The 23787-nt window shown below is 42.1% G+C and overlaps 1 protein-coding gene across 1 annotated transcript; it reads left to right on the forward strand.

The window, feature by feature from the left end:
* The first annotated feature begins 21840 nt into the window (after positions 1-21840).
* On the forward strand, positions 21841-23112 carry LOC147698183 (ribosome biogenesis protein BRX1 homolog). The gene has a single exon (XM_086933406.1). It carries the CDS (start codon positions 21870-21872, stop codon positions 22683-22685), a length of 816 nt encoding a protein of 271 aa, XP_086789532.1. The 5' UTR covers positions 21841-21869; the 3' UTR covers positions 22686-23112.
* The last annotated feature ends 675 nt before the right edge of the window (positions 23113-23787 follow it).

Here is a 23787-nt window from a genome sequence, read left to right on the forward strand (position 1 = left end):
TCGACGGGGTTTGCGATTCAAAAACGGGTGTCTAGGATGCGTTGTGCAATGAAGGTGATGCATCAGCTCCAATTAGATGGGAAGCTGCGATGCGGAGTTCTGGCGCCATCGTCGAGGCTGGTGTCGATGGGGATGCGAGGACCTTGCACCAGGAAGAGACTCACAAAGTGGCAGATCCATAGGGAATGCATCAAGTCTGACCCATGCAGCAGCTGTGATGCATCAGTGATGAACTATGCAGTAGCAGCGATGCACAGGTTCTGATCTGCGCAGCAGCAGCAATACATTGGTTCAGCAGTGAATGCGTCAGATAAGCCTGAGCAAATCCTTAGACCCACTTCCAAGGGTCTAGGACTGGGGTGGCACCACTTGGCAGGGCAGACTCACAGAAGGCAGAGTCCAGGTGCAGAAGCCCTGTGGTTCGGAAGTCTTATCAGTCCTTGAGACTTCAGATTAGGAAGCCAGCCAGCTAGCCCTTGAAGACACTCTGGGTTCAAGTGATGCAGGTCCAGTCCTTCTCGCCCAGGCAGGGGTACAACTGTCAGCAGGGCAGCACAGCAGGGCAAGGATCCAGTAAAGCAGCAGTCCAGTGGCAGTCCTTTCAGCAGCACAGCAGTCCTTCTCCCTGGCAGAATCTATAAAGGTCAGAAGTGTATGGAAGTCATGGTGTCAGAGGTCCAGTACTTATATCCTGTTGGGTCTTTGACACTGGGGGATTTTAAAGATAGGTCTCTGAAATGCACAAAGGTCCTCCCTTCCTATCCTGGCTTCAGCCTCTCAACAGGGTGCTCAAATACAAAGAGAGCAGTGATGGCAAGGAAAAGCCACATAAGTTATAGTAGTCAAATAAATGTGATAAGGCTGCTGTACCCGCTAGGTTCCTACTGCTCAAGGACCACTACAATACAGTTGAAAATACAACCCCACAAGGGAAGCGCTGGTAAATATTATGAGCAGCCAATGATTCTTCAAAACATTTATCCAAATATTTCGACACAGTTCATCAACTTTGTTGATTCTTCATTCAGTTTGTTAATACATATGAGCCAAAAGTGTAGAGTCCAAAAGCACCATTTATTCTTCAATCCTTTGTTCTCAGCCTAGCTGATAAATGTTATGAAAAATCATTGACTTCTTATGACATTGAAAGTGCTCCCCTTGAGGGGTTGCATTTTCTACTGGGAGGTAGGCAGCCCTTTGTGTGAGGACAGGGCACAGCCTATTCAGGTGTAAGTGAGGCCGGGACCAACTCCTCCCTCCCATCCTCCCAGGATAGCCCATCGATTCACATTTAAACCCCCATTGTGTGTGGCTGTTCAGGAGAATACCCAAAGCCCAGCTATCACCTTCCCCAGTCAAGTGATCAGAGATAGGCAGCAGACAACAAATGGCTAAAATAAGAAAATGCCAGCTTTCTAAAAGTCATGAAAAAAAGGGAGGGGAACCTGACACCTGCTTAACTTCTGTGCAGTCTTTTTATAGCAACGGTGAAACACCAATTAGTTGCAGTTTGATCAGGTTTTTAATTTAACCTTTTCATTCATTAGTATTTTATGTTTTTTTCACACTAATTCAAATGTATGAAAAGAATAACACTTATTCATTCCAAAAGACGTAAACAGTTTATAAACAAAACATTAAAAGTTTCAAAAGTAAACATTTAAAACATGCGACATCACTACATAAAACAAATGGCTAACATTACAATGCACCATATCATATTTCTAAACAAGGTAAACCTAGAGGTTACCACTCAGTCTACCTCAAAGGAATGCTAAACATGGGGAAGCTGGTAACACAAGTCCAACCGGTCTCAGTTGGTCCAACTTGGAATTATGTGGTTGTGATGAAAGGAAGAATTAGGCTCTTTATGCAAGACATTTAAAAACAAGACGGAAAATGATACAGACTCGGAAGGAAAGCATCCGTTCTGATTATCTGACAATTCCCTTGAAGATTCGATCCGCATGCCATGTGTGAACATCGTTTCACTTGTGCAAGGTAGTAAGTTTATCTCAAGACCCACTGAGAGCGGTTGGATTTGTGTGACCAGCTTACATCAGATTATATCAACATTTGACAATCACAAAGCCCTGATGAGAGCCTCACTACTACTTGCCTGGGATTCCAAAACACGTTGGCATTTAGCAACACCAAGGAATTGTGCCAAATATTTTTATCGAGCACTCAAAAGTCCAAACAAATATTCAGTAGTCAGTTATCTTGTAACAGTTTTAATCTTGAATCTTTCCAATTATCATCTTCATTGGAAACAGTCTTCAGTATTCTGAATATTCTTCATTCTACATATAGCCATGCAGCCATGCAGCCAACACGTGTTTCGTCTGGTCATATAAGACCTAAGACTTCCTCAGGGCTGCAACCCAAACAAAAATATAACAATACCAGTATATTAATAATTTGTCAACCATAAGACAACAGCATTAAAGACATTTCTAGAATTATTAGGGAAACATCCCAAACCTTAAGGGTGCTCAATAGTAGAAATATGTAGAGTTATTAAAGGCTTACCACCAAGTAAAAGCTAGAGACACCTTAGTAAAGTGTGATCATAGTAGGGTCAGAATTGTTACCTACATCATATTTGATATATAATATTATTGAAACACACAAGTAGTTGATTGTGGGTTAGTAGTAAATAATATGTGATCATGTTGTAGGACCTCATACCTATATTTATCCACGTGGCTCTGTATTGATCTCAAGTCCTATTCATATCAAGTTTAAGTCTGTATAAGATAATGTAGATGTCATTGTAAACTAGAATTCTAGTTTTAGTCTGCAATTTTAATGATATCTCATCGTAATGTGGGATACTCTTACCTATTTCTTATTACGTGTCTACGTATCTATGAGTCTCCCGAAATCAGTATCCAGGTGTCCAAATCCGTCACCTGTAAAGCGAAAACCTGGGTTAGCGGTTATCCTGAATATAGTCTGGATGCTATACTTTCAAAAAAGGGTTCCACATAATCTAGTGGTAACTTGGAGCATTCTCACCTCCCGTACAGAGTTTAGTACTTCGGAGCGCGCTTCTCTGTTCTGGCGTCCTAGTTGGGCGCCATCTTGCTTTTCCTCTTTATACTTTCGGAGGTTAGCGGGCGCCATCATAATAAAACACGTATTCGTTGTTTTGAAATCGCTATATTTTAAGTCCAATGAAGATGATAATTGGAAAGATTCAAGATTAAAACTGTTACAAGATAACTGACTACTGAATATTTGTTTGGACTTTTGAGTGCTCGATAAAAATATTTGGTTTTGATTGAGCTAAACTGTTAGCACATTGATAGGTCGTGGTAACCGACCATCTTTTGTCTTGAGCACCATACTCACTGTGTATATTTTGTACATTCCTTTACTAGCAGCACGCTCTTGTCTTAACAGTTACCAAACCGCTAGTACCAAGGAACTGTGAATTAATAGTATTTTAATTAGAGGGAAATGAAATGAAAAGTGGCCCCCTCTACTTGTAGTAATTGTTCCCCGTGTTTAGCATTCCTTTGAGGTAGACTGAGTGGTAACCTCTAGGTTTGCCTTGTTTAGAAATATGATATGGTGCATTTGCATCCTTTTAATCATGCTGTTCGGCTTTTGGCTGAGGTTAACGGGTGGTTTTCTTTTTGCTTCACAGAGTACCGACGGTTTAGTTCGATTAAACTACCTTGTGGCTGTTTGGGCACTTTGTTCGTTCTCACAGGAAAGAACATTGGTAATTGACATTGGTGAGCTTGTATATATATTACGATTAACCCAGCGGTCATAATCTAAATCAGAGGTGCTTTTGTCATATTAGCTTTATGAACTTTTCAGGCATTGGTATTCAAAAGAGATCAAGTTGGGGTAAGCTACTGATGTAATTTTGCACACATACATTTAAGTTGGGTTGCGTTTGAAGGAGTCACTTTATATATTGTTTCACATGGCACATTAAGTCACAGAGAGGATAGTTTTTGGTTTGTACCTGGTGATTGGTCTTTTACCATTTTTTCCATTTCTTCTTTGTCTTTAACACTTGAATTCCCCCGAGTGCAAATCCCTTTTAACATTTTTTGCCATGTCATTTAACAAGTTGCTCATTGAATATTCATTTTGACTTTTGTTGTAGCTCTGGACGGAGGACATCAAGATTGAAACGCTGATTATCATTGTTTATCATATATATTCCCCTGATGAAGGGTTTAGTATTCAACTGAAATGCATTGGGATTGATTTTTTGTTTTTGATTTTGTAAAGAGGCAACACATTATTTCTTGTTGGCTGATGTCAAAATCAATGAATAATGTTTATGATTTACATAAATACTGTTTGAACTCATGAGAGTGACATCTACTGAGTATTGACTGGTGCATTGCATTGTTTCTTTAAACAATTCTTGTTCATTAGATTATATGCAAAAAATGTTGGATTTACGTAATTGAAGTGTGTTTACTTTTGTAGAGACATCATTGTCTTTAGCTGTGCTTCACCTAGGTTGTGGTTTTTCACGGCCTTGTTTTATTAGCATTGTAATGTTAGCCATTTGTTTTATGTAGTGATGTCCAATGTTTTAAATGTTTACTGTTGAATCTTTGAATGTTTTGTTTGCAAAACGTTTACGTTTCTTTGAATGAATTTGTGTTATTATTTTCATACATTTGAATTAGCATGAAAAAACATAACATACTAATGAATGAACAGGCTAAATAAATAACCAGATCAAACTGCAATTAATTGGTGTTTGGCCGTTGCTATAAAGAGACAGCACAGAAGGTAAGCAGGTGTCTGGTTCCCCTCCCTTTTTTCATGAGTTATATGGCCCTACCTGACCCTGGTTCTTTGGGCCTAACCCCACTTGTTGGTTTAGCTTTCTAAAAGTGGCATTTTCAGAATTGCAATTTAAAATCCGACTACACCATAAGTTGTGATTTTAAATTATGATTTCAGAGACACCAAGCTTGAAAAGTGTATTTCTTCCTGATTGTAAATTACATTTATAAGATGTAATAAAGTAATCCCAATGTCATCCTAAGGAAGAGAAAGGCCTTGCAGTTGTGAAAAACGATGTTCTGAGTTTTTCAATATCAGGACATGAACCTTTTTAAAGTACATGTTCTGCCTTTTAAATAAACTGCATCCTGCCTTCTAGGTTGTCCAGGGCCTACCTTGGGGGTGACATATGTAAAAAAAGGTAAAGTATGGAACTGATAAAAGGTATCTCTTATGAGGTTGACAAATGTCCACAATAAGGTTTTCAAACTAACACAATGCGACAAATCGTTTCCCTGGGAGCTCCTCGTGTTCTGCAACTGGACATGGCTGGAGGTACTACAGGTTCCTTCATTTACATTGAAAATGCTGTTTTGCAAATAAGGAATCTCGCTCTTTTAATGTCCACTCCTGCAATATGAATGTGCACCAGGAACATACAGTAAAGTTGACACATATGCTCTGCATTGTGTCACATGAAACACATGTTCTGTAATGAGGTGGAGAAGCACACTAGAATGTTTTTATAGAGCATTTCTCTATGACTGGAAACATTATCATTTCAATTCATTACAACAATTTAATCAATTTAATTTGCAATACAGGATAATCAAAATTTGAGTAGGAAATCGAACATTCTGTTTTGAACACATTCAAGAGAATAATGTAATCCTGTGCTTTTCTTGGATGCAGGTCTTTTTCATCTGCATCCAATATCATGTAGAAATTCAAAGGTAGTGGCATATTTCTTGCTATACTTTAAATTGACTGGCTACCCTTTGAGACCTGTCCATCTGGTCTTGGTCTTTGGGGTACGAAACCAAAAGTAAATTATGATCAGCCACATATTGAAGATATTTTGAACTCTGAAATGGCTTTGTCTAGATGTGGGTGGATGGAAAAAACAGGCGTCACAGAAACGTTTAGAATCCTGTTTTTAGGTTTTAGTTTTCTATCAAGAGATTACTAGGAATTACTGTAGAGCTGATATTTACACAATCTATTTTAAATTCTGGATTGAGATTTTGGGGACTAAAGGCAATGGGAATAATTTGGTGAAGTCACGTTCGCTTGGATTGTTGAGTCTCATGAGTTAAGATAGGGGTGAAGTCGCTTGAGGAACAGTGTCCTTTAACTCATTTGTTACGCTTTCCTTCTATAACTTGATCATCAGGCAAGCAACCCAATACTTGACTTTCTTCATTGACTGGCAATGGTGAGCTTATTTGTATTTTTTTTTATCTCTGTCACTTCTTATGGTTGTCTCTTCGTTTCATGATCCCTAATTTTGAATTTCTGAAGGGAGTATATTCCTATTAATTCTCCATCACCTCAGTCTTAAAGACTTTGAAAACTGAAGAATCATCTTCTTTAGGATATAGCTCTGTGGCTGCAACAATTCCTTCTTGTTCTTACCCAGTGGGTATTCCTTCATGGATGGAATCAGCCTCTGTTCAACGAGAAGTGTGGTACCTCATTGCTTAACATGTTGTTTCCCTACTTAAATCGTGGTGCTTACTTTTCTTTCTAGCTTTTGGTGATTTTTAAATGGAGACTTCACTTGGCCTACAAGATATTAGATGCCCATGTGGCGGGAGGGTTACTCCAGTCATCCGCAGGCTTCCCTTCAGGACTCTGATAAGAACAATGTGTTACCTAAAGGAATCGTAGTGGTACAGCAGTGCTTTTGCCTCTCCAGAGAATCTGCAGGACTTTTCAGGCCTTTAGTTTCTTCTTATGGGCCTTACAGCTCTTCTGCATCCTCTCCCTTTGAGCGAAGGTCAGATCGCTTTACCTGGGCACAATGTCAGGGGTGGACTGGTCATATGGAACACAGGAAACACATGGTTTGCTGAGGGGCAAGGGCTGCCTTGAGGTTTTTATAGGCCAAGGTACTCTAACCACCTAGGTACAAGGTACCCCTGAGAGTAAAGCAAAATATCTTCTAATAAAATGTTTTTTTCTGCTATGGAGAAAAAGTACTTCTTGTTTCTATGCTAGACATTTACGTTTCATCGGTTACTCTAAAATGAGTCATTGACACCAATCGACTTTGGCCAATATGATTTGAAAACTATGCTCTAAAAACATTTGGCTCCATCTAAAAAAGTTCTTATGGGAATATATCATTTGCCTAAATAAGCTTGAAATATTAAAGATTTTTAAAAATGTAATATTTTTGGTATCATTGGGAGTATAACACGTGTCCCTTGTTCAGAATTATGCCTATATAAATTTAGAGATAATATGTTCATTCATGGGAGCAGTACTATGGGGCTGTTACCCTTTTGAACACACATATTCCCCCATATTGTAGGCAGCTTTGACTCTTCATTGGCCGTTAGAGGTGAAAGAATCGGGGATAGCATTGACAGAAGATATCTCCTGCATGTACACGAGTGGAGCAATAAAGCTATACTCTTAGCATTAAAAAAACTGACAAACACCACTGAAGTAAGGCTCGTGAAACAGAGTAGTTGAATATATCATATTCTTCATGGCTAGCGTTGAGACATCAATGCGTGTTATTCCTTCAATCGTGTTCAACTTGTTTGAATTACACGAACACAATTTCTATTTTAACACACAACAGCGAGTGACATGTCAAATAGGCACACTGTGCCTTTAAAAAACAGAGCATGCAGGGATAGCTTGCGATGAATGCGGAAGACTAGGACACACGCGGGTTTACATTGCTGGCAGTTTCATAGCATGTTAGAATTTGGGTAAGATATTTTACAATTGGATACATTGCATCCATTTTCTAAATATATTATAAACATGGTATTACATAGTATATTTCCACCATGTTCTTTTTAGATATTGTGGGCATCCCGAAAACGCGTCAGCACTTGTCAGGAATCTAGCAAGTCAACTCGGCTGCAGTAAGCGGTAAGCGTTCACGTTTATCAAGCACATACATGATAATGCACGGGGTAGCTAGAGTAGCTTAACCTTATGTTCTACATTCACATTTGTTACAGCTGTCTCTTGAAGAGAAGTTTAATCTCGAATTCACCACGAGTCGTCCGATAACATTTCTCAGCAATAAATTAAAGCGTGCAGCACTTCGTGTTCCGCTACTGGTTTATATTCGTATTTCACTTTACCAAACTGTAAGACTTTCAAGTCATAACTGTGACGTGTTTTCAATAATCATCCATTAACTAGGAGTTTAGGATATGTTTACGCACTCTGGAGGAGTAACTAGACTTGACAGGAGATTGATAGATTATTTGTTTTGTTCATTGACAAGTGGGGTTTAACATCCAAATAAAAACTCTGGAGATTCTTTTCTTAGCATTCGTTTCTTTTCCTTTAATTTTTCATTCTTGTTTCTGAGTGAAAATTCTACATTTATAAATGTAAAGACTTGTACAGATTGGTCATGTGCAAATTGGTATCAATCTTCATTTTTTACTAATTGTATTTGTAGGTTCCTGTGGACAGAATACTTGGATATTTTAAGCATATTATGAACATTTGTTACACCCCCTGAAGAAGGGTTCATTCTATTGAACCCAAAATGCATTGGGATTTGTATTTAAGATTATTTAGCAGCTAATCATTTTATAATGGATTTGTATGTAAGATTCATGCAAAAATTTTGGACTGTAGTTCTCAGAGCTATTGAATGTTTTGTTGTGGAAAATTGTTATTGAATCATGTTTCACATGAGAAAGTTCACATAACATGAGATGAACAAAGGAATAATTAAATTCATGTGCCTTTGAGTTTGTTTGGCCGTAAGTGCATTAATATTAGGATTAAAATAATGAGACGACCAGTGTCGTCCATTTATGCTGTGCTCCGATTTCATGTTGTGGTAATCCACAGCCCTCTTTCATTTGTTTGAATACATAGAGATTGTCAAGGGTCTGATCTTTCTCTCAATAACGGTAGCACGCACACAAGCAACAGATTATTTTGAATTGTAATTACATTTGGATCACATTGACAGAATTGAGGTGTGCAGTCACATTCTCTTTGCTTAATTATGCTTTAGGACAGTCTGGCTCACTTTCTACATTAGATCGCTCTGTGTTATATAAGACAAACATTTACTATTTTCCGGAGTTCCATTTAGCTCACAGCCCAGCTGTTCTGTCAGTTTTGATATTCTCTCACATGTTCCACAATGGAATATTTGTTCTGCCATTCCACAAAGGGAACTATAACAATTTTTATTTTTAATATGTGTGAAGATCTGTTATTCTTTCAAAGCTTTTGTCTGTGTTAGTATAGCAAGAATGCTTAAATGTTCGCTTTATTAGTTATGAAATTAAACATATTACATAGTGTTGACTTGTATCACTTGGCAACCGAGCAGCAGTTGCTAATGTCCAATGCTACTGTCAGGGTTATTAGCCCTTCTAATCTTACATAAGTGTGAGGGGCAAGTGCATGTGATTTGCATGTCTGGTGAACTTTATGTAGAGGCAGGTTAGAGGAAGAAACTTCACAGAAGTAGGTCCGAACCCCTGGTAATCACAAATGTTGATGCAGAGAGAGTTTACACTATTTTGATAATTGCTTCTGCTGTAGAGCTTTTATTTGGCATTGCAGTCATTTTTAATATGCAACTCCAAGGAAGGTGTAAGACTGTATTGGTGAGGAGAAGTAAGTCCAGTTCATGTAGAATTTATGTGTGGGCTTCAAATTTGTTGCATTTAAGGCCTTGTTAAGAGTTTGGAGGTGCAGGAGTGGGATTGCCCTGCTTCAGCACCGCCAAATCCATTTACAAACCGCCCACCAGATCAGGAGTTTTCTCCTCTCCTGCGCATTTTTTTGGGCGATTTCAGGGCGGTGCCTATGAAATAGGCACCTCAATGGGAACATCATAGGCAGTACCTGTAGGGCATTGACTTCTGCATTCATGCAGGTACTGGGGTGCATGCACACAAGGGGGCGTGTGCATCCGCATGGCGGGTGGCACAAGGGAGCATTGCTATGAAAAGTGTGGCGGTGAGGAAATTCATAATGTGCTTGGCAGGGCTGCAGCGGTCTGCCAAGCATATTGTAGTCTCAATACAGTTGCACTATCAACAGGGATCTCTGATCTCTGGCAGTTGCTGTGGTCCCCAGGTGGACTGACTGCCCTGGTCGTAATGGGGCGGTCCGAAGACTGCCACCACTGCACCCACGAGTTTGACAAATTCAAACCACACCATGTACCATTGTCAAATAAGCACAAGTAATGCCCAAGGAATGCTATTCGTATTCAGGCTTACTGGACCATGGGCATCCTCTTCCTGAGTCTTAGAGCTCCTGACCCCAAGCAAACCATAGAGGAGGAAAGCATTTTCCTCCTCTATGAAAAATGCAGGCCTTACTTGGAAAAATTGGCCAGTTCTAAGGAGTGAAAGGATTAATTTTTTCTGCATGAGGGCATAGAATTTGCAAAAGAATGTAAAATGCTTAGTATCCTGGTCAGAGAAGTTGTTACATGAACATGGATGTAAGGCACCAGGCTTCAAAAAGCCTTTAGGAGAGGCTAATATCCAGTGTATAAGATTACATCTAAATCTAGTTAGCAGGAAGCGATGGTGCGCATTGTTGACAAGTGAGAAATGGGGCTGCGCCTGTGAGCTTGAACTTAGTGGGATGTATTTTCTCACCAAAGGATTAGCAAGTTCCTTACTCTCCCTTTTCCCCTGCTTCATGGCCAGAAACAGATGTTTAATGTTCCTAATGTCACTTGGGCGTAAGGACCTAGGGTTTGTATGCAAATTGGGACAGCCTAGCCAACTCATCTGCTCCGAGATATACCTTAGCCAGGGAATATGAAAGGCTCCCTCAAGTGCAGTACAATCGCTATTACAAGTCGATTTAAAGTGGGTGCTGGGCATGTCCAGATTCTCAGCCATTGCATTAAAGGTGCAACTGTGTTATGATTGTGATGCATCCCAGACCAAGCTCCTCATGCAACATGAAGGTAGGAGTGCAGGGGTGGTGGCAAGAAGTCTGCTCATACATGTATTTTCCATCACCTGCAAGTCTCTCTCATCCTTATACCCCCACACATCACATCCAAAGGTGGCCATTGGAATACATTTATGTCTATACACCTTTAACAGGGCGGGTACAGGCTTTGCCCCTCGTCTCTACCTGTTAGCATGACGGGATTCTGTGATCTGGACTGAGCCCATACTGCCACATAAGAGGTGAATCAAGCGTCCTCTGAGCCCCTACTTATCATTGAAGACTTACCAGGTTGTAAGACTTTATGACCGTGCAGGAGCCAAACTTGGCGCCTTCTGATATTCATTTCTCCAGCATTTTGGGAATAATTATTTATTAAGGGGCAGGAGACATACACCTTGTTTCTATATATATATTTCACGCATAATTGGATCGAATCTGGGGCAAGTATATTTGCATGGCTCTAACTTGATGACTCTCCCCCGCGATTCTCAATACACTTACCATCTCTCTGGTTTAACATACGCAGCAGAGTGTATGCCCTGACGAAGTTCTGCCAAAGGAACGAAACGCGTTGGCTGTGTGTTTTATCTGGTATAATTACCACAACAAAGAAGATAACTATTTGGACTAAAAATATCGTCTCTGAGATATCTCAATGAGTGCGCCTTCCGCCATTTCTTAAAAGTATTTTGATCGGGAATTGTGCCTTGGGACGACAGGCACTGGAAGTGTGCAGCACCGCAATAAATTTGATTACACTATTGTCTTGGTTGTGCTAAACATTGGTCAGGTTGTCCTGTTCGTTTTTCTTTAACCCCCACACATCACATCCATAGGTGGCCATTGGAATACATTTATGTCTATACACCTTTAACAGGGCGGGTCCAGGCTTTGCCCCTAGTCTTTTTGTGAAGTTCATGGTTGCCCCCACTGCCCTTGCCAAAACATTATTTTTATGTGCTCTTTGTGCAACCCACAAACCTTTGTCATCAAACAGAAAACCCACATAAGGGAAGGATGAGACTATAGTTAGTACTACCCCCTGCAAAAAATTGTATGCCAGACAGCCTTCTGAATACCAATTGTTAAGCATGGGTTTTATAAACATTTGTTGCGAGTTCGAGCAAATCCATAAAATCTATAAAAACATTAAGAAGTTTTTGAAGACCTACTGCAGTCCTGGCAAACAATTCTGCATCATCTGCATATAAAAGAGCCGGCTCTCGGAATGTCTTTACTGTTTGCCGAGAGTACATTCCCTAGCTTGTTGATGTAAAACATACACTGCATATAATCTTGAAGTACTAGTTACATTATTGTTATTCCAACTACAAATGATTTAATTTGATGGTTTTCTTTGTTATAATTTTTATGTAGACTCTTGCATTTTAATATGTTGTTATTTATATGATTGTGTAGTGTTATGGCTTGTGTGGCTTTGTGCCAAATAACGTTTATTCACTTGAAACTTGATGAATTTGTGTGCAGCCTTGAAAAAGCTCTGAACGCTCTCTGGCACTGTGGGTGAAATACTTGTAGGCTTACACAATTCTGATATATCTGTCATGAAGTCATATTAGATAGCCTTAGTTTCTATGCTAAACCATGTAGTATGAGTATATTTAATCCATGATTGGAAGAGGTCACAGCCTCCTTTAGCCAAAACAATACATCATCTGGAAGTACTTTTTTCTCATGCTGTGTTTAGGCACCCCATGGTTTTTGCAGAGGCCTTTAGATTGCTATGGCCTGTTTGAGAGTTAATAATGTAGATGGTTTGGCTAGATTATTAAAAAAATGTGTTGCTGTATAACAGACTGGTTAAGATTATTCAGTAATTTATTCTGTAAAAAATTATTTCTGTAAATGATTTCTATAGATAAAGAAATTAGGACAAGGACCCAGAAAACGTGGAGGAAATGGAGACAGCACATGGGGATCGCTAACCCAAAGAAAGAAGACATTTTTAGAGTGCAGGATATAGAGTATGGTGAGATGTTCCAGATGAGTGGTAATACAATTAATTATGCATGGAAAGATGACATTGAAATGCATGTAGGCCTTCTATCTGGCACAAAGGAAGGAGGAGAAGTACAAGACTAAAAGTTGTGATGCTTCGTACAAGCGTGGGAGAGTGTCACAAATAATTCCTAATAATACCTCATCAAGAAAACACTCAGGGTTTCATACTATCTTATCCTTAGTGTAGAATTCTGCTCGGGTTATGTGCAAACCCACACCATCCTTGACAAAAGGCATTATTCAACTGGTTACTTACAGCAAACGTTAAAGCCCCCATATATTCAGCAGTGAGTATTCAACCTCCCTTTTCATCCCTGATTGCATTCTTTCAAATTCCATTATTATCACTCTTAGATTTAAGACATTACCAATCTCTGTATCATTAGAAATTCTTTAAGTTTATACCCTACACCTCTATGTCTAGAATTTGAGTTAGTCAGCTCAAAGAAATTCATCTCCTACATCCTAAGCTGCTGTAAAAATAATTCACAAGTTCATGATTTGCACTTTGAACTCAGAATGAAATTAGTTTTTACTGCAGAAATCTACCTTGCTGTCGACTGTGATCCTTTTCTTGGTGACCCTATTTTACATAAGACATATATCAAAGATGCATTAGTCCAGTGGCTATTGCTCACTGTAAGAAATGGGGGTGTTGGCTACTGGGGTGTGCGCCCTGGCAAGCAACAACATCAATCACTGTCAGGGGAAAAAGATATATTTAAGCACAGGGGTTGCTCTAAGAAATGTGATCAAAAATGGGCTAAATGGAATATATCGAGGAGTGATTTATGTGTCTCCCCAGTGGAGGAACTACGAAGAGCAAGGGTGGGAACTGATCTTCTTCAGATGTGATGGGGAAAGAGAGCCAAGTTCCAAACCGTATGTTTGAACGAATAACTGCTGACCTACAAGACTGCAATGTGGAGTCTGGTGTCATTGTCAAGGTTGCCATCGATGAGGGATGTTAAGGCCTGTGCTGAGGATGCATTGCGCAGTGGTGGCTCCGATGTGGCAGCAGGCTGCAATGCTTGGGATTGTGCCATGCAGCAGAGAAGATTCATCAGTTATGCTGAATCCAGAGAGGCTGGCAGAGCAAATCATGCCCATTTAAGAGGGTCCAGGACTCAGGTGGCATTACTTGGCAGGGTAGACTCACAAATGTCAGAGTTCAGTTGTTGGCATTTAGGTTGTTGGAAACTTCTGTACTTGAGCTCAAGACTCGAGGTCAGCCAGCTAGCCTTTAGAGTCACTCTAGGGTTCTGGGTATAACATCAGCAGGTTTAGTCCTTCTTACCCAGGCAAGAGAGCAGCAGGTCAGCACAGCGAGCAGCAATTCTTCGGAGCATCAGTCCTTTCAGCAGCACAGCAGTCCTTCGTCCTGGCAGAGTATCCACAAGTCTAGAAGTGTACTGAAGAGGTGGTGTCTGTTGTCCAATATTTATACCTGGAGCCCTCCCTCTGGAAAGAGGTAGAAGCTTCGAGAGGTTTCCCTTTGAAGTACCTAGGCATTCAGGCTCACATGTCCTGGCTCCAGCCTAACCACAGAGGGTAGGCAGCCCATTTTGTGGTCGCAGGATACAGCATGTTCAAGTATAAGTAGGACAGCACCCAGCTCTGCCCTTCCATGCTGCAGAGTGATGGCCCAACCAGGCACTACGTTTTCTATTGTGTGTGGTTGTCTAGGCGGAATACACAAAACCCAGCTACACCTAGTCATGTGACCCAGAGGCAGGTTACAGGCACTAAATGGCAAAGAGAGAAAATGCCAACATTCTAAAAGTGGTATTTCCAAAAACGTAATTCAAAATCTGGGTTTACCATGATTGAGAGTTTTTTTCATGATTCCAAAGGCACCAAATATTAACTCGTTACCTGCTTCTATTTAGAAACTACAGCTTATTAAATGTAATAAGGTTACTGTAATGTTACACTATGGAAGAGGGAGGCCTTGCAGTAGCGAAAAACAAATTTAGGAGGTTTTCACTACTAGGACATGTAAAATGTAAAAGTACATGTCTAACTTTTTTAAAACATTGCATCCTGCCCTCTCAGTTGTCCAGGGCCTACCCTAGGGGTGACCTATATATACTAAAAAGAAAGGTACAAGGTTTTTTGCCAGGTCAAAATGGCAGTTCAAAACTGCACACACAGGATGCAATGGTAGGCCTGAGGCATGTTTCAAGGCTACGTAAGTGGAAGGCACAATCAGTGCTGAAGGCCCACTAGTAGTATTTAATTTACAGTTCCTGGGTACACATAGAACCATTTTACAAGGGACTTACAAGTAAAATAAGTGCACCAATTTGGTATAAGCCAATTTCACCATGTCTAGAGAAGAGAGGACAAGCACTTTAGCACTGGTTAGCAGTGGTAAAGTGCACAGAGTCCTGTGGCTAACAACAATGAATTCAGCAAAAATAGGAGGAGTGAAGGCAAGAGGTTTGGGGGTGACCTGAAGAAAGGACCAAGTCCTTCACTCACCATGCCAATCAAAGTCTTCAAATTCTTGATTTCCTACAATTAACAGCTAACAAGGTCACATTATTCTCATGTGACTTCCTTTCAACTCCCCTTCTTATCCACTGTATTGCCACGATGTATTGTCCTATTTGCTAATATTAATTGGACTCCACAGTACTGATGATTTTGCCTATCCGTTAGGGCCAAGGCAACATTACTACTCCGAAAAACAGCATTTATCGCGATGGATACACAAGGTGGATGGAGCCTGATTTCGTGTTTCCTTCTGACTTCAGATATTTCTTGAAGAAAAGTCCAGAAGAAGATAGAATTCAGGGGGGGCTAGGCAGCCTGCAGTTACCGATCAGGTGTTGTCATCATTGGGAAGCTGCTGGACAAAGTCTTGGTGAAGCCAACGATGATGGCGGTAAAAAGCTCCAAGTGGAAAAGGTTGGATTTCTAGGCTGAAGAGGTCACAGTTGATGGGGAGCCCGTCACCTTTGAGAGTAGTGAAGATGTTTATCTTGTGACTCAGACAACGTTTTAGAAGCCGAAAGTCTCCAGTGGGATGAAACTGCAAGCTGTCGCCGAAGAGGTCTCCATAAAGCTGGATACCATTGCTCTAAGATCCCACTGACCAGGATGTGCTGCTGCACAGAACAACATAGCAGGAGATACCACAAAGTCAGGCTGACCGCGATGAACCTTGGGCGGATCGGGAGGTATTGAGGTCCTGGTCAGTTCTTCTTACTCTTTTTAATGAAAAGTCCCACCTTTTAGGGTCAGGTTCGAGCAGCACCATTAACACCACTTTCAAAGGTCTAGGACCTGGGAGGCACCCCTTGGTGCATTAGGACTGGTGAAGGGTCTAAGCTCTCTGGAGTTTTTGATGTCCCTGCAGATGACACAGGTGGCCTGAAAACTTGCCCTGGTAGTACTGGGTTTAAGGAGAATGTCCTCCCCCTTCAAGCAGCATGGAAGGTCTCAAGCAGCAGAGCAGTCCTCTGTGAATCAAAGCAGACCTCAAGCAGCAGGGTAGTCTTCTGCTGAGCACAGCAGGCCGTGCTGCTGGAGTACAAGGCAATCTTTCTGAATTCTTCCAGTGCTCCAGGGGTGTACTATTGTGTAGTTGTGTGGGTCCAATATGTATACCTTGGGCTGCCTTTCAAGCTACTCATACATCTGGTTCTGGAAAGTTCTTCCTTCTCCCTGCCAAGGCTCCAAGTAAGTGATGAAAGACTCCTTTATGTTTGTGTGCTGGAGGCAGCTCTTTGAAATGTAAGTGGGGTGGGGAATAGCTCAGTTGCACCCACAAAACCTTGTCCCCATGCATCTCACTATCTGCCAGAAGTAATCAAAGTCCAACTGCTGAGTAATTCAGAGGCATGTGACCCAGGACCCATGCAGCAGGCACCTAATGGTTAGGAAAAGGAAATGTAGACTTTCCAAAAAGTGGCGTTTTCGCAATTGCAACTTAAAATCCAACATTCCCCTTAGAAAAAGACTTAAAATTACAATTCATTTGAGTCCAAACTTGAAATCCCCATCTAAGAAGGAAAACTGGACTCCTTCATTCCAGGCCATCCTTAATAACACCAAGGGTCAGCTGACTGACCGCCTGTTTTGAGGCACAACAAGCTCCAGAGGCCTCCCTGCCACTGTCCAGCTGACTTGCTGCACCTGGACCTGCCTGGACATGCACCTGGACCTGTCTGAGCCCTGCTGGTCTCGACTAGAGTGAGTCCCTGACCTCCATGAGGTGCCTCTGATCCCCAAGAGCTGCATCCCCAGGTCCTGGACCTTTGGCTAGCATCCTGACATTTTGGGTCTTTGTGACCATGAATGGGCCAGTTCACACTAAGACTCTGCTGCCCATGACAACCGCCAGTGCAAAGCTCTGGTGAACCAACTCTTCATGCTACAGCGACCACCAGCGATGACAGGCAATGCAAGATCTACACTTTGGTCTACAACACAAAGCTCTGATGATGACTGGTTTGTGAAGCATAGCTGGATCTTCATGCTAAAGCAATGATTGTCCGCGACACCAGGCCTGCTCTTCGCGCTATAGCAACAACCATCAATAACACTCTCTTTGTGGCCTCCTGCACCGAAAAATGTGACTTTTTTTTCATTGGACTTTGAGAATGCATCTTTTTTAGTGGTTGGTCTGAGCTTGTGTCTTTCCCGCAGTCTAGCGCAACCAGATGACCATAAGTGGCGCTTTGTACTTTTAGGCACTATATTTATTAAAAATTTCAAATTGCATATCTGTGATTGTACTGATTAGATTTTTTGTCGTTATGTCATCATTTTATTTATTAAAATGTGCTCTATTTTCTAAATTTGTTAGCAATTCTCTTGTGTTGTGCTGATACTGTACTACTGTTTGTGTGCTGCATAATACTTTGTACTTTGCCTTTAAATTAAGCCTGACTTATTTGTACCAAAGTTTGAAAGGGTTAAGCACAGGTTAATTTAGTGAATTCTTGTGGTTCACCCTGACAAGGATTGTGGGTGTTGCCTGAGTGAGACTTCCTCCCTCTCAACCAATAACCCAATTTTTTACAGTCTATTGAAGGTGTGCTTATACATAAAAAACACAACAAGAAGTGTTGGTTTTAACTTGTTGCTGAACTTGATTTTGGACAGTCATTGATGTAGCATTCTGTCATGGCAGATAAACTGGACAATGGACCTGGCACACATCAAGTGGCCTACTGAAATTTAAATTATTATAAATGAACGACGGATTTTCAGTTTTCAGATTTATACATTTACTGTTGATAATTAGAATAGCTATATGGTACACATAAAATGTAAAAACATTGCCATATATGCATAAATATACAATAAAATAGTTTAAAACTAGAACGATTTCAGAGAAAGAAAAAGCTAAATGTCTCTGCTTACTGTCATACTGTCATAGAGGAACAGTTCCAACAAGCATTCGCAAAATCAATAGGTCTCAATGTTGGGCAGGAAAAGTCAACTGCATGGTACTAGAAGTGTACCCCTGGCCTGAGTGCCCAACTGCACTGTTGTATATGTCCCTAATGCTTGTATAGGTAAAAATGGATCACACATGTGTGGCAAGACATTGACGCGTCTTATAGATTGCAGTCTTTTTGGACAGGGAGGAGCACCCAAAGTGCTACCCTCATCGTGGTGGAAGTCTATTGCCTTCACCAGGAGTTAAGCAGCATGAGCACATTGTAGCAGCATACTGTGCTCTTATTAGGTCCTTTTCAACAGGTGTCACTAGAGTAAGGCCTACCAGCTCACTTGGGTAAAGGTCCCCCTACTTACAGGTGGGGTGGCCCGCAAATGGAGCGCACTTGACTCTCAAAGCTTCCTCTCATTCCTGGCTGATACTCACCCCCAGCCGCGCAGCGCCGCGACTGTTCACATACTGGAGGAAGACTTCTCCGGTTGGATCACCAAGGCTAGCGACCAATTTGCCCCCCTCTCCAGATACCCTCGCTCCAGGCACAGTAAATCACACAGGTCGTTTAACACCACTCTGAAAACTCAGCAACTTGAATTACGCCAGATGGAACGTAGGTGGAGACGCAACTACTCGCCCACAGACAGAGAGTTATACGTCACTGCATGAAAAAAATACAAAGTGCAATCTTTGCAGCAAAATCCCTACATATCTCTGAAAGGATTCTCACTGCCCCTAATAAGTCCAAGGAGATCTTTACAGTTATGAGCGAGCTTACGTCCGACGCTAGAACCCTTCTTTCTCAGACCCCCACCCAAGAGTCCTGCAATGCCCTAAATAGTTTCTTCATCGATAAGATCACTAAGATTAAGAATACTATCCCCCCTGTCCCCCCTGCTGCCATATCAGCTTCCTCCCCTGGAAACCCACTCTCATTTTTAAGTTTTCCTACCCTAGATTCTAACACTCTAGCCAAACTCATTGCTCGAGTCAAATCGGGCTCGCCCAACATCTGCCTGGCTCTGCCGGACTGCATCCTACCCCTGTTAAACACCTCCCTTGAGACAGGCACGGTGCCCAACTCCTTCAAGGAGGCAGTCCTGGTGCCTTTGCTAAAAAAAACTGGTGCCAACTCAGAGGACCTTGCCAACTATCGGCCTATCTCCCTTCTGCCCTACCTATCTAAACTTTTGGAGGCACATGTCACCAGCTGCCTCTCTCAATTCATCGAGTGCTCCAACTACCTCGAACCCAACCAAGCCGGTTTCAGACCAGCCCACTCCACCGAGGCTGTGATCCTGCCAGTCATGGATTCCTTAAGGGACAATGCCGACAAAGGGGTACCTCAAGCGCTCGTCCTATTAGATCTTTCAGCGGCGTTCGACACGGTGTACCATAACATCCTTCTCCACCGTGTCGAGCAGGCCGACATCCAGGGCCTGGCCTCTGCCTGGCTCAAATCTTTCTTGTTGGGCAGAACCCAAGCGGTTCGCTTAGGCCCTTTCACGGCTGCCAAGGTGCCATCTACCTGCGGAGTGCCTCAGGAATCTTCCCTGTCCCCTCTGCTTTTTAATCTCTATCTTCAACCACTCATTCACTCCCTGAAGAGGTGGGACATCACCGTCTTCAATTATGCAGACGATCTGCAAATCATTTTCCCTCTCAACACTCCAAATGCAGCCACTGACTGTCAAGCGGTGATGCTACACATCCAACAATGGATGAACCTTAACCAGCTTAAGCTGAACCCGGGGAAAACAGAGCTAATTCTCCCAAGTAACAGCCCCACCTATTGGGGTCCAAAGTTCTGGCCGGTGGAGCTTGGCCCCCCACCTGCTCCAGCCAAGTCAGCATAAAGTCTGGGGGTCATTATCGACACGGAGCTCTCCCTCACGCCCCAGGTGGGTGCTGTCGTGTCATCATACATGTTCCAGCTTAGAAAAATCAGGAAAGTCTCCCATCTCCTCACACCTGAGGCTCTGATACAAGTCCTGATTGCCCTGGTACTGTCCCGCCTGGATTTTTCAAACTCTCTGTACCATGGCCTACCCAAATCCCTTCTTCACAGGCTTCAAATAGTACAGAACCAGGCAGCCAGACTGGCCTACAAGACCCTGAAGTGGCAGTCCGCAAAGCCATTACTTCGCAAACTCCATTGGCTGCCGGTTGAACGGAGGACCGCATTTAAGATCGGCTGCCTGGCATTCAAAGCTGTCTCTGGGACTTCTCTCACCTTTCTCAAATCCCTGGTCACCCTCTACCGCCCGGCACACAATCTACGGTCCTCTCATCACCAGCTCTTAGCTACCCCCCCCCCAATTAAGCTTAAAAAATTCGGCGGCCGCAGATTCGCTCACTTAGCCCCCAACCTCTGGAACCCGCTGCCTCTTCCGTTCAAATCTTCTAATTCTCCTCTGGAATTCAGAAAACTTCTGAAAACTTTTCTTTTTACACAGTCTGGCTAGACCCCCGTGCTTACACCTCTCAGCACTCAATCAGCGCCAGGAAACTTATGGTGACAGAGCGCTATATAAAACCCCCTTAAGATAAGATAAGACAAGACTCACCTTTTTAAAGTTCTGCTGCTGTATGTTGAGCTCAACCTTGTACTACAGCAATTAGATGTGAAGTGATGTGCAGCGCAGGAGTGGTGACTTTGCTGGATGTATGTGTGCCTGTGAATAGTAAAGTACAGGTAAAGAGCAGTGCTGTGCACTGTGTGAATGGTGAGTGCATGAATTGAGTGTATGTACATATGTGAGGAGTACATTACATGAGGGATATATTGCTGTGCAGTGCGTGCATGATGAATGCATGTACTGGGTGTTTGTGTACTTGGGAGAAGTACAATAAATGATGAGTGAAGTGCTGTGCAGTGTGCGCATGGTGAAAGTGTGTGATAGTAGAGAATGTGCTTGCAAGGTCCACACCGTGACACAATATAGAATGGCTACAGTACTGAACAGTGTGTGTAGCGTGAATGTGTGTGCTGAAGGTATCTGTGCCTAAGTTGGCACAATGGATAGAGGTAATAATAATGGTTAATTTGTGTGCTGGATGCATACACTGAGTGCAAGTGTGCCTGTATTGGTAGATTAAATGGAGGCACTGGATTCCATTTTGGGAAGCCCAGACCTCCCGGAAGAAGAAATGAAGAGTAGAGGAATCCGCTAGAAAGATTGGTGTATTGCTGAATTCCTGTGAGCTGGTAGGTCACACTGGAGAAGGGAGAGAGAGACTCCCCCCATACACTTCAAAGGTTGCTCTTTGATTAACTGAGAGACCTCAAGGAATGGGTTGGGACACTTCAGGAAGGAGATAGGGCTGATAAAGTAATCATAAGGAGTAGGGCTGGGAGCCCAGGATTAACCTTTTGATGCGCATACCCTTGTAGCAGACATCCAGATGTGAACATGAGTCACGCTCATGGCCTCTGTTGTGGAACTCTCATCTTCGGAGTGTTTCCTGCTGTGACAGACAGCCTTTCAATGGTGAAGAGCATTGCGTTCCTCCCCCAGTTTCCATGGGGAGATGGAAGAACAAGGAGCGTGTGCTCGTATTTTCTTCCAGAGGAATCGATTATCGGACAAGACATTTAATGCAGGACTTAAGAACATTGATGCCACATTCTAAAGCAGACACTAAAATGGACCGCAAGGACAAGCTGTTCGTGATCAATGAGGTCTGTGAAATGAAAAACTGTAACAAATGCATTTATTTTGAAGCCAAGAAAAAACAGGACCTCTATGCATGGTTTTCAAATTTCCCACAAGGGCCATCGGCTAAATTTATAGTTCAAAATATTCACACCCTGGCAGAGCTGAAGATGACTGGAAACTGCCTGAAAGGATCTCGGCCACTCTTGTCTTTCGACCTGATCTTTGATAAGGAGCCTCATTATGCTCTTTTGAAAGAGCTCTTTATTCAGATATTTTCCACGCCCCGCTATCACCCAAAAAGTCAGCCGTTCGTAGATCACGTTTTCAGCTTCACTGTAGCAGATAACAGGATCTGGTTCCGAAATTTTCAGATTATTGAAGAAGATGCGGCTCTTGTTGAAATTGGTCCTCGCTTCGTTTTGAATCTGATAAAGATTTTCCAAGGCAGCTTTGGGGGGCCAACTTTGTATGAAAACCCACATTATCAGTCTCCAAACATGCATCGCCGGTTGATACACTTGGCCACAGCAGCTAAATTCAAAGAGAAACAGCAAATGAAGGCCTTGCAAAAATTGAGACAGAGTGAAGGGAAAGCAATTATTCCATCAGATCCCACAGAGGACGTCTTAAAAACTTTTGCCGAGGAGAAGCCAGTGCAGATAGAGACCAGTCCCCCATAGAAGCCGCTCAAACCAAAGAAAAAAGGCAAAGAATTCAAGCGACAGAGGATGGTGATGAAAAAGAAGAACAATGCTTGATCCCAAAAGACTATTGGAAGAACACTTGGGAAATTAGATGGATTCTTACAGTTGGGTCTTTAAATCTAGAATGTCAGCCGAAGCTTTTTTTTGTACGAGTATGGATGTTTTTATGCACTGAGATGGTATAGAGTGCAAAGTTGGGATCAAGCCTAGTCAGGGCTTGATTCCTTCATGGTTTTTAACAGTTACATTGCAATCTATAACTAACTTTGAAGAAGCCAATCTGTGAATATTCTTTGCATAAGCACATTGTGCATACAATGTCCCTAGGGCATCTTGAAGGTTTGCACTTCCTCAGTCAGTTGATATTGTTTTCTCCCATTTACTCGCACTTCACCCCAAGGAATTCAACCACACTATGTGGGCTTGTGTGCAGCTGACTCCTAGTCCCGCCCACTTTCAAATGCTACTACTTTCAATATTCGTTTCACAATGGAGTGTTATTCCTGTCCTTCTGTTTAAATATGGTCAGTATTAAATCCTAAAAACTGTTTTCAAGTTTGTAATTCAAGAAAAGCAGAGTAATACTACTGTTTTCCATATTAGAGCAATACCAATATAAGCAGAAAATAATAAATAAGGTTTTGCAAAGCTCCTGCTCATTGCTGACAAAAAAAAAAGAAAGAGGGAGAGGAGAAGGGTGTACTTCACAAGAAGCAGAGCCCCAATGAACAACTTCAAAGACCCAAACCCTAAATCACATTTGGTGTCTAGAAATGAACTGTAAGGGTGTGTTAGTGCCCTTCAGAGTGCCTCAATATCAATTTGGCCTCCCAGATGGGAGTTTCCTGTTACATGCGGCGGTGACGGCGGCGATGCAGAAGCACTGGAAAGCGGGGTTAACGGAACCCTGCACAACCATGGCCTGCCAGTATGTTGTAATGGCTGTGGGTACATTTAAGGTGGTTACCTGCCTTCACTCTAGAATGTTGCACGAGGGGCTGGAGCCGCTCACAGCCTTGAAGGAAAAATGGGAAGAGAGTATAGGAAAACCCATACCGGACGCGACTTGGGGCCACAT

This window comes from Lissotriton vulgaris, chromosome 8 (genome assembly GCF_964263255.1).
Source record: "Lissotriton vulgaris chromosome 8, aLisVul1.2, whole genome shotgun sequence".
Lineage (NCBI taxonomy): Eukaryota > Metazoa > Chordata > Amphibia > Caudata > Salamandridae > Lissotriton > Lissotriton vulgaris.

Coding starts and splice junctions, on each gene's coding strand:
- LOC147698183 (XM_086933406.1), top strand. CDS start 21,870: ATGGGGAGATGGAAGAACAAGGAGCGTGTGCTCGTATTTTCTTCCAGA.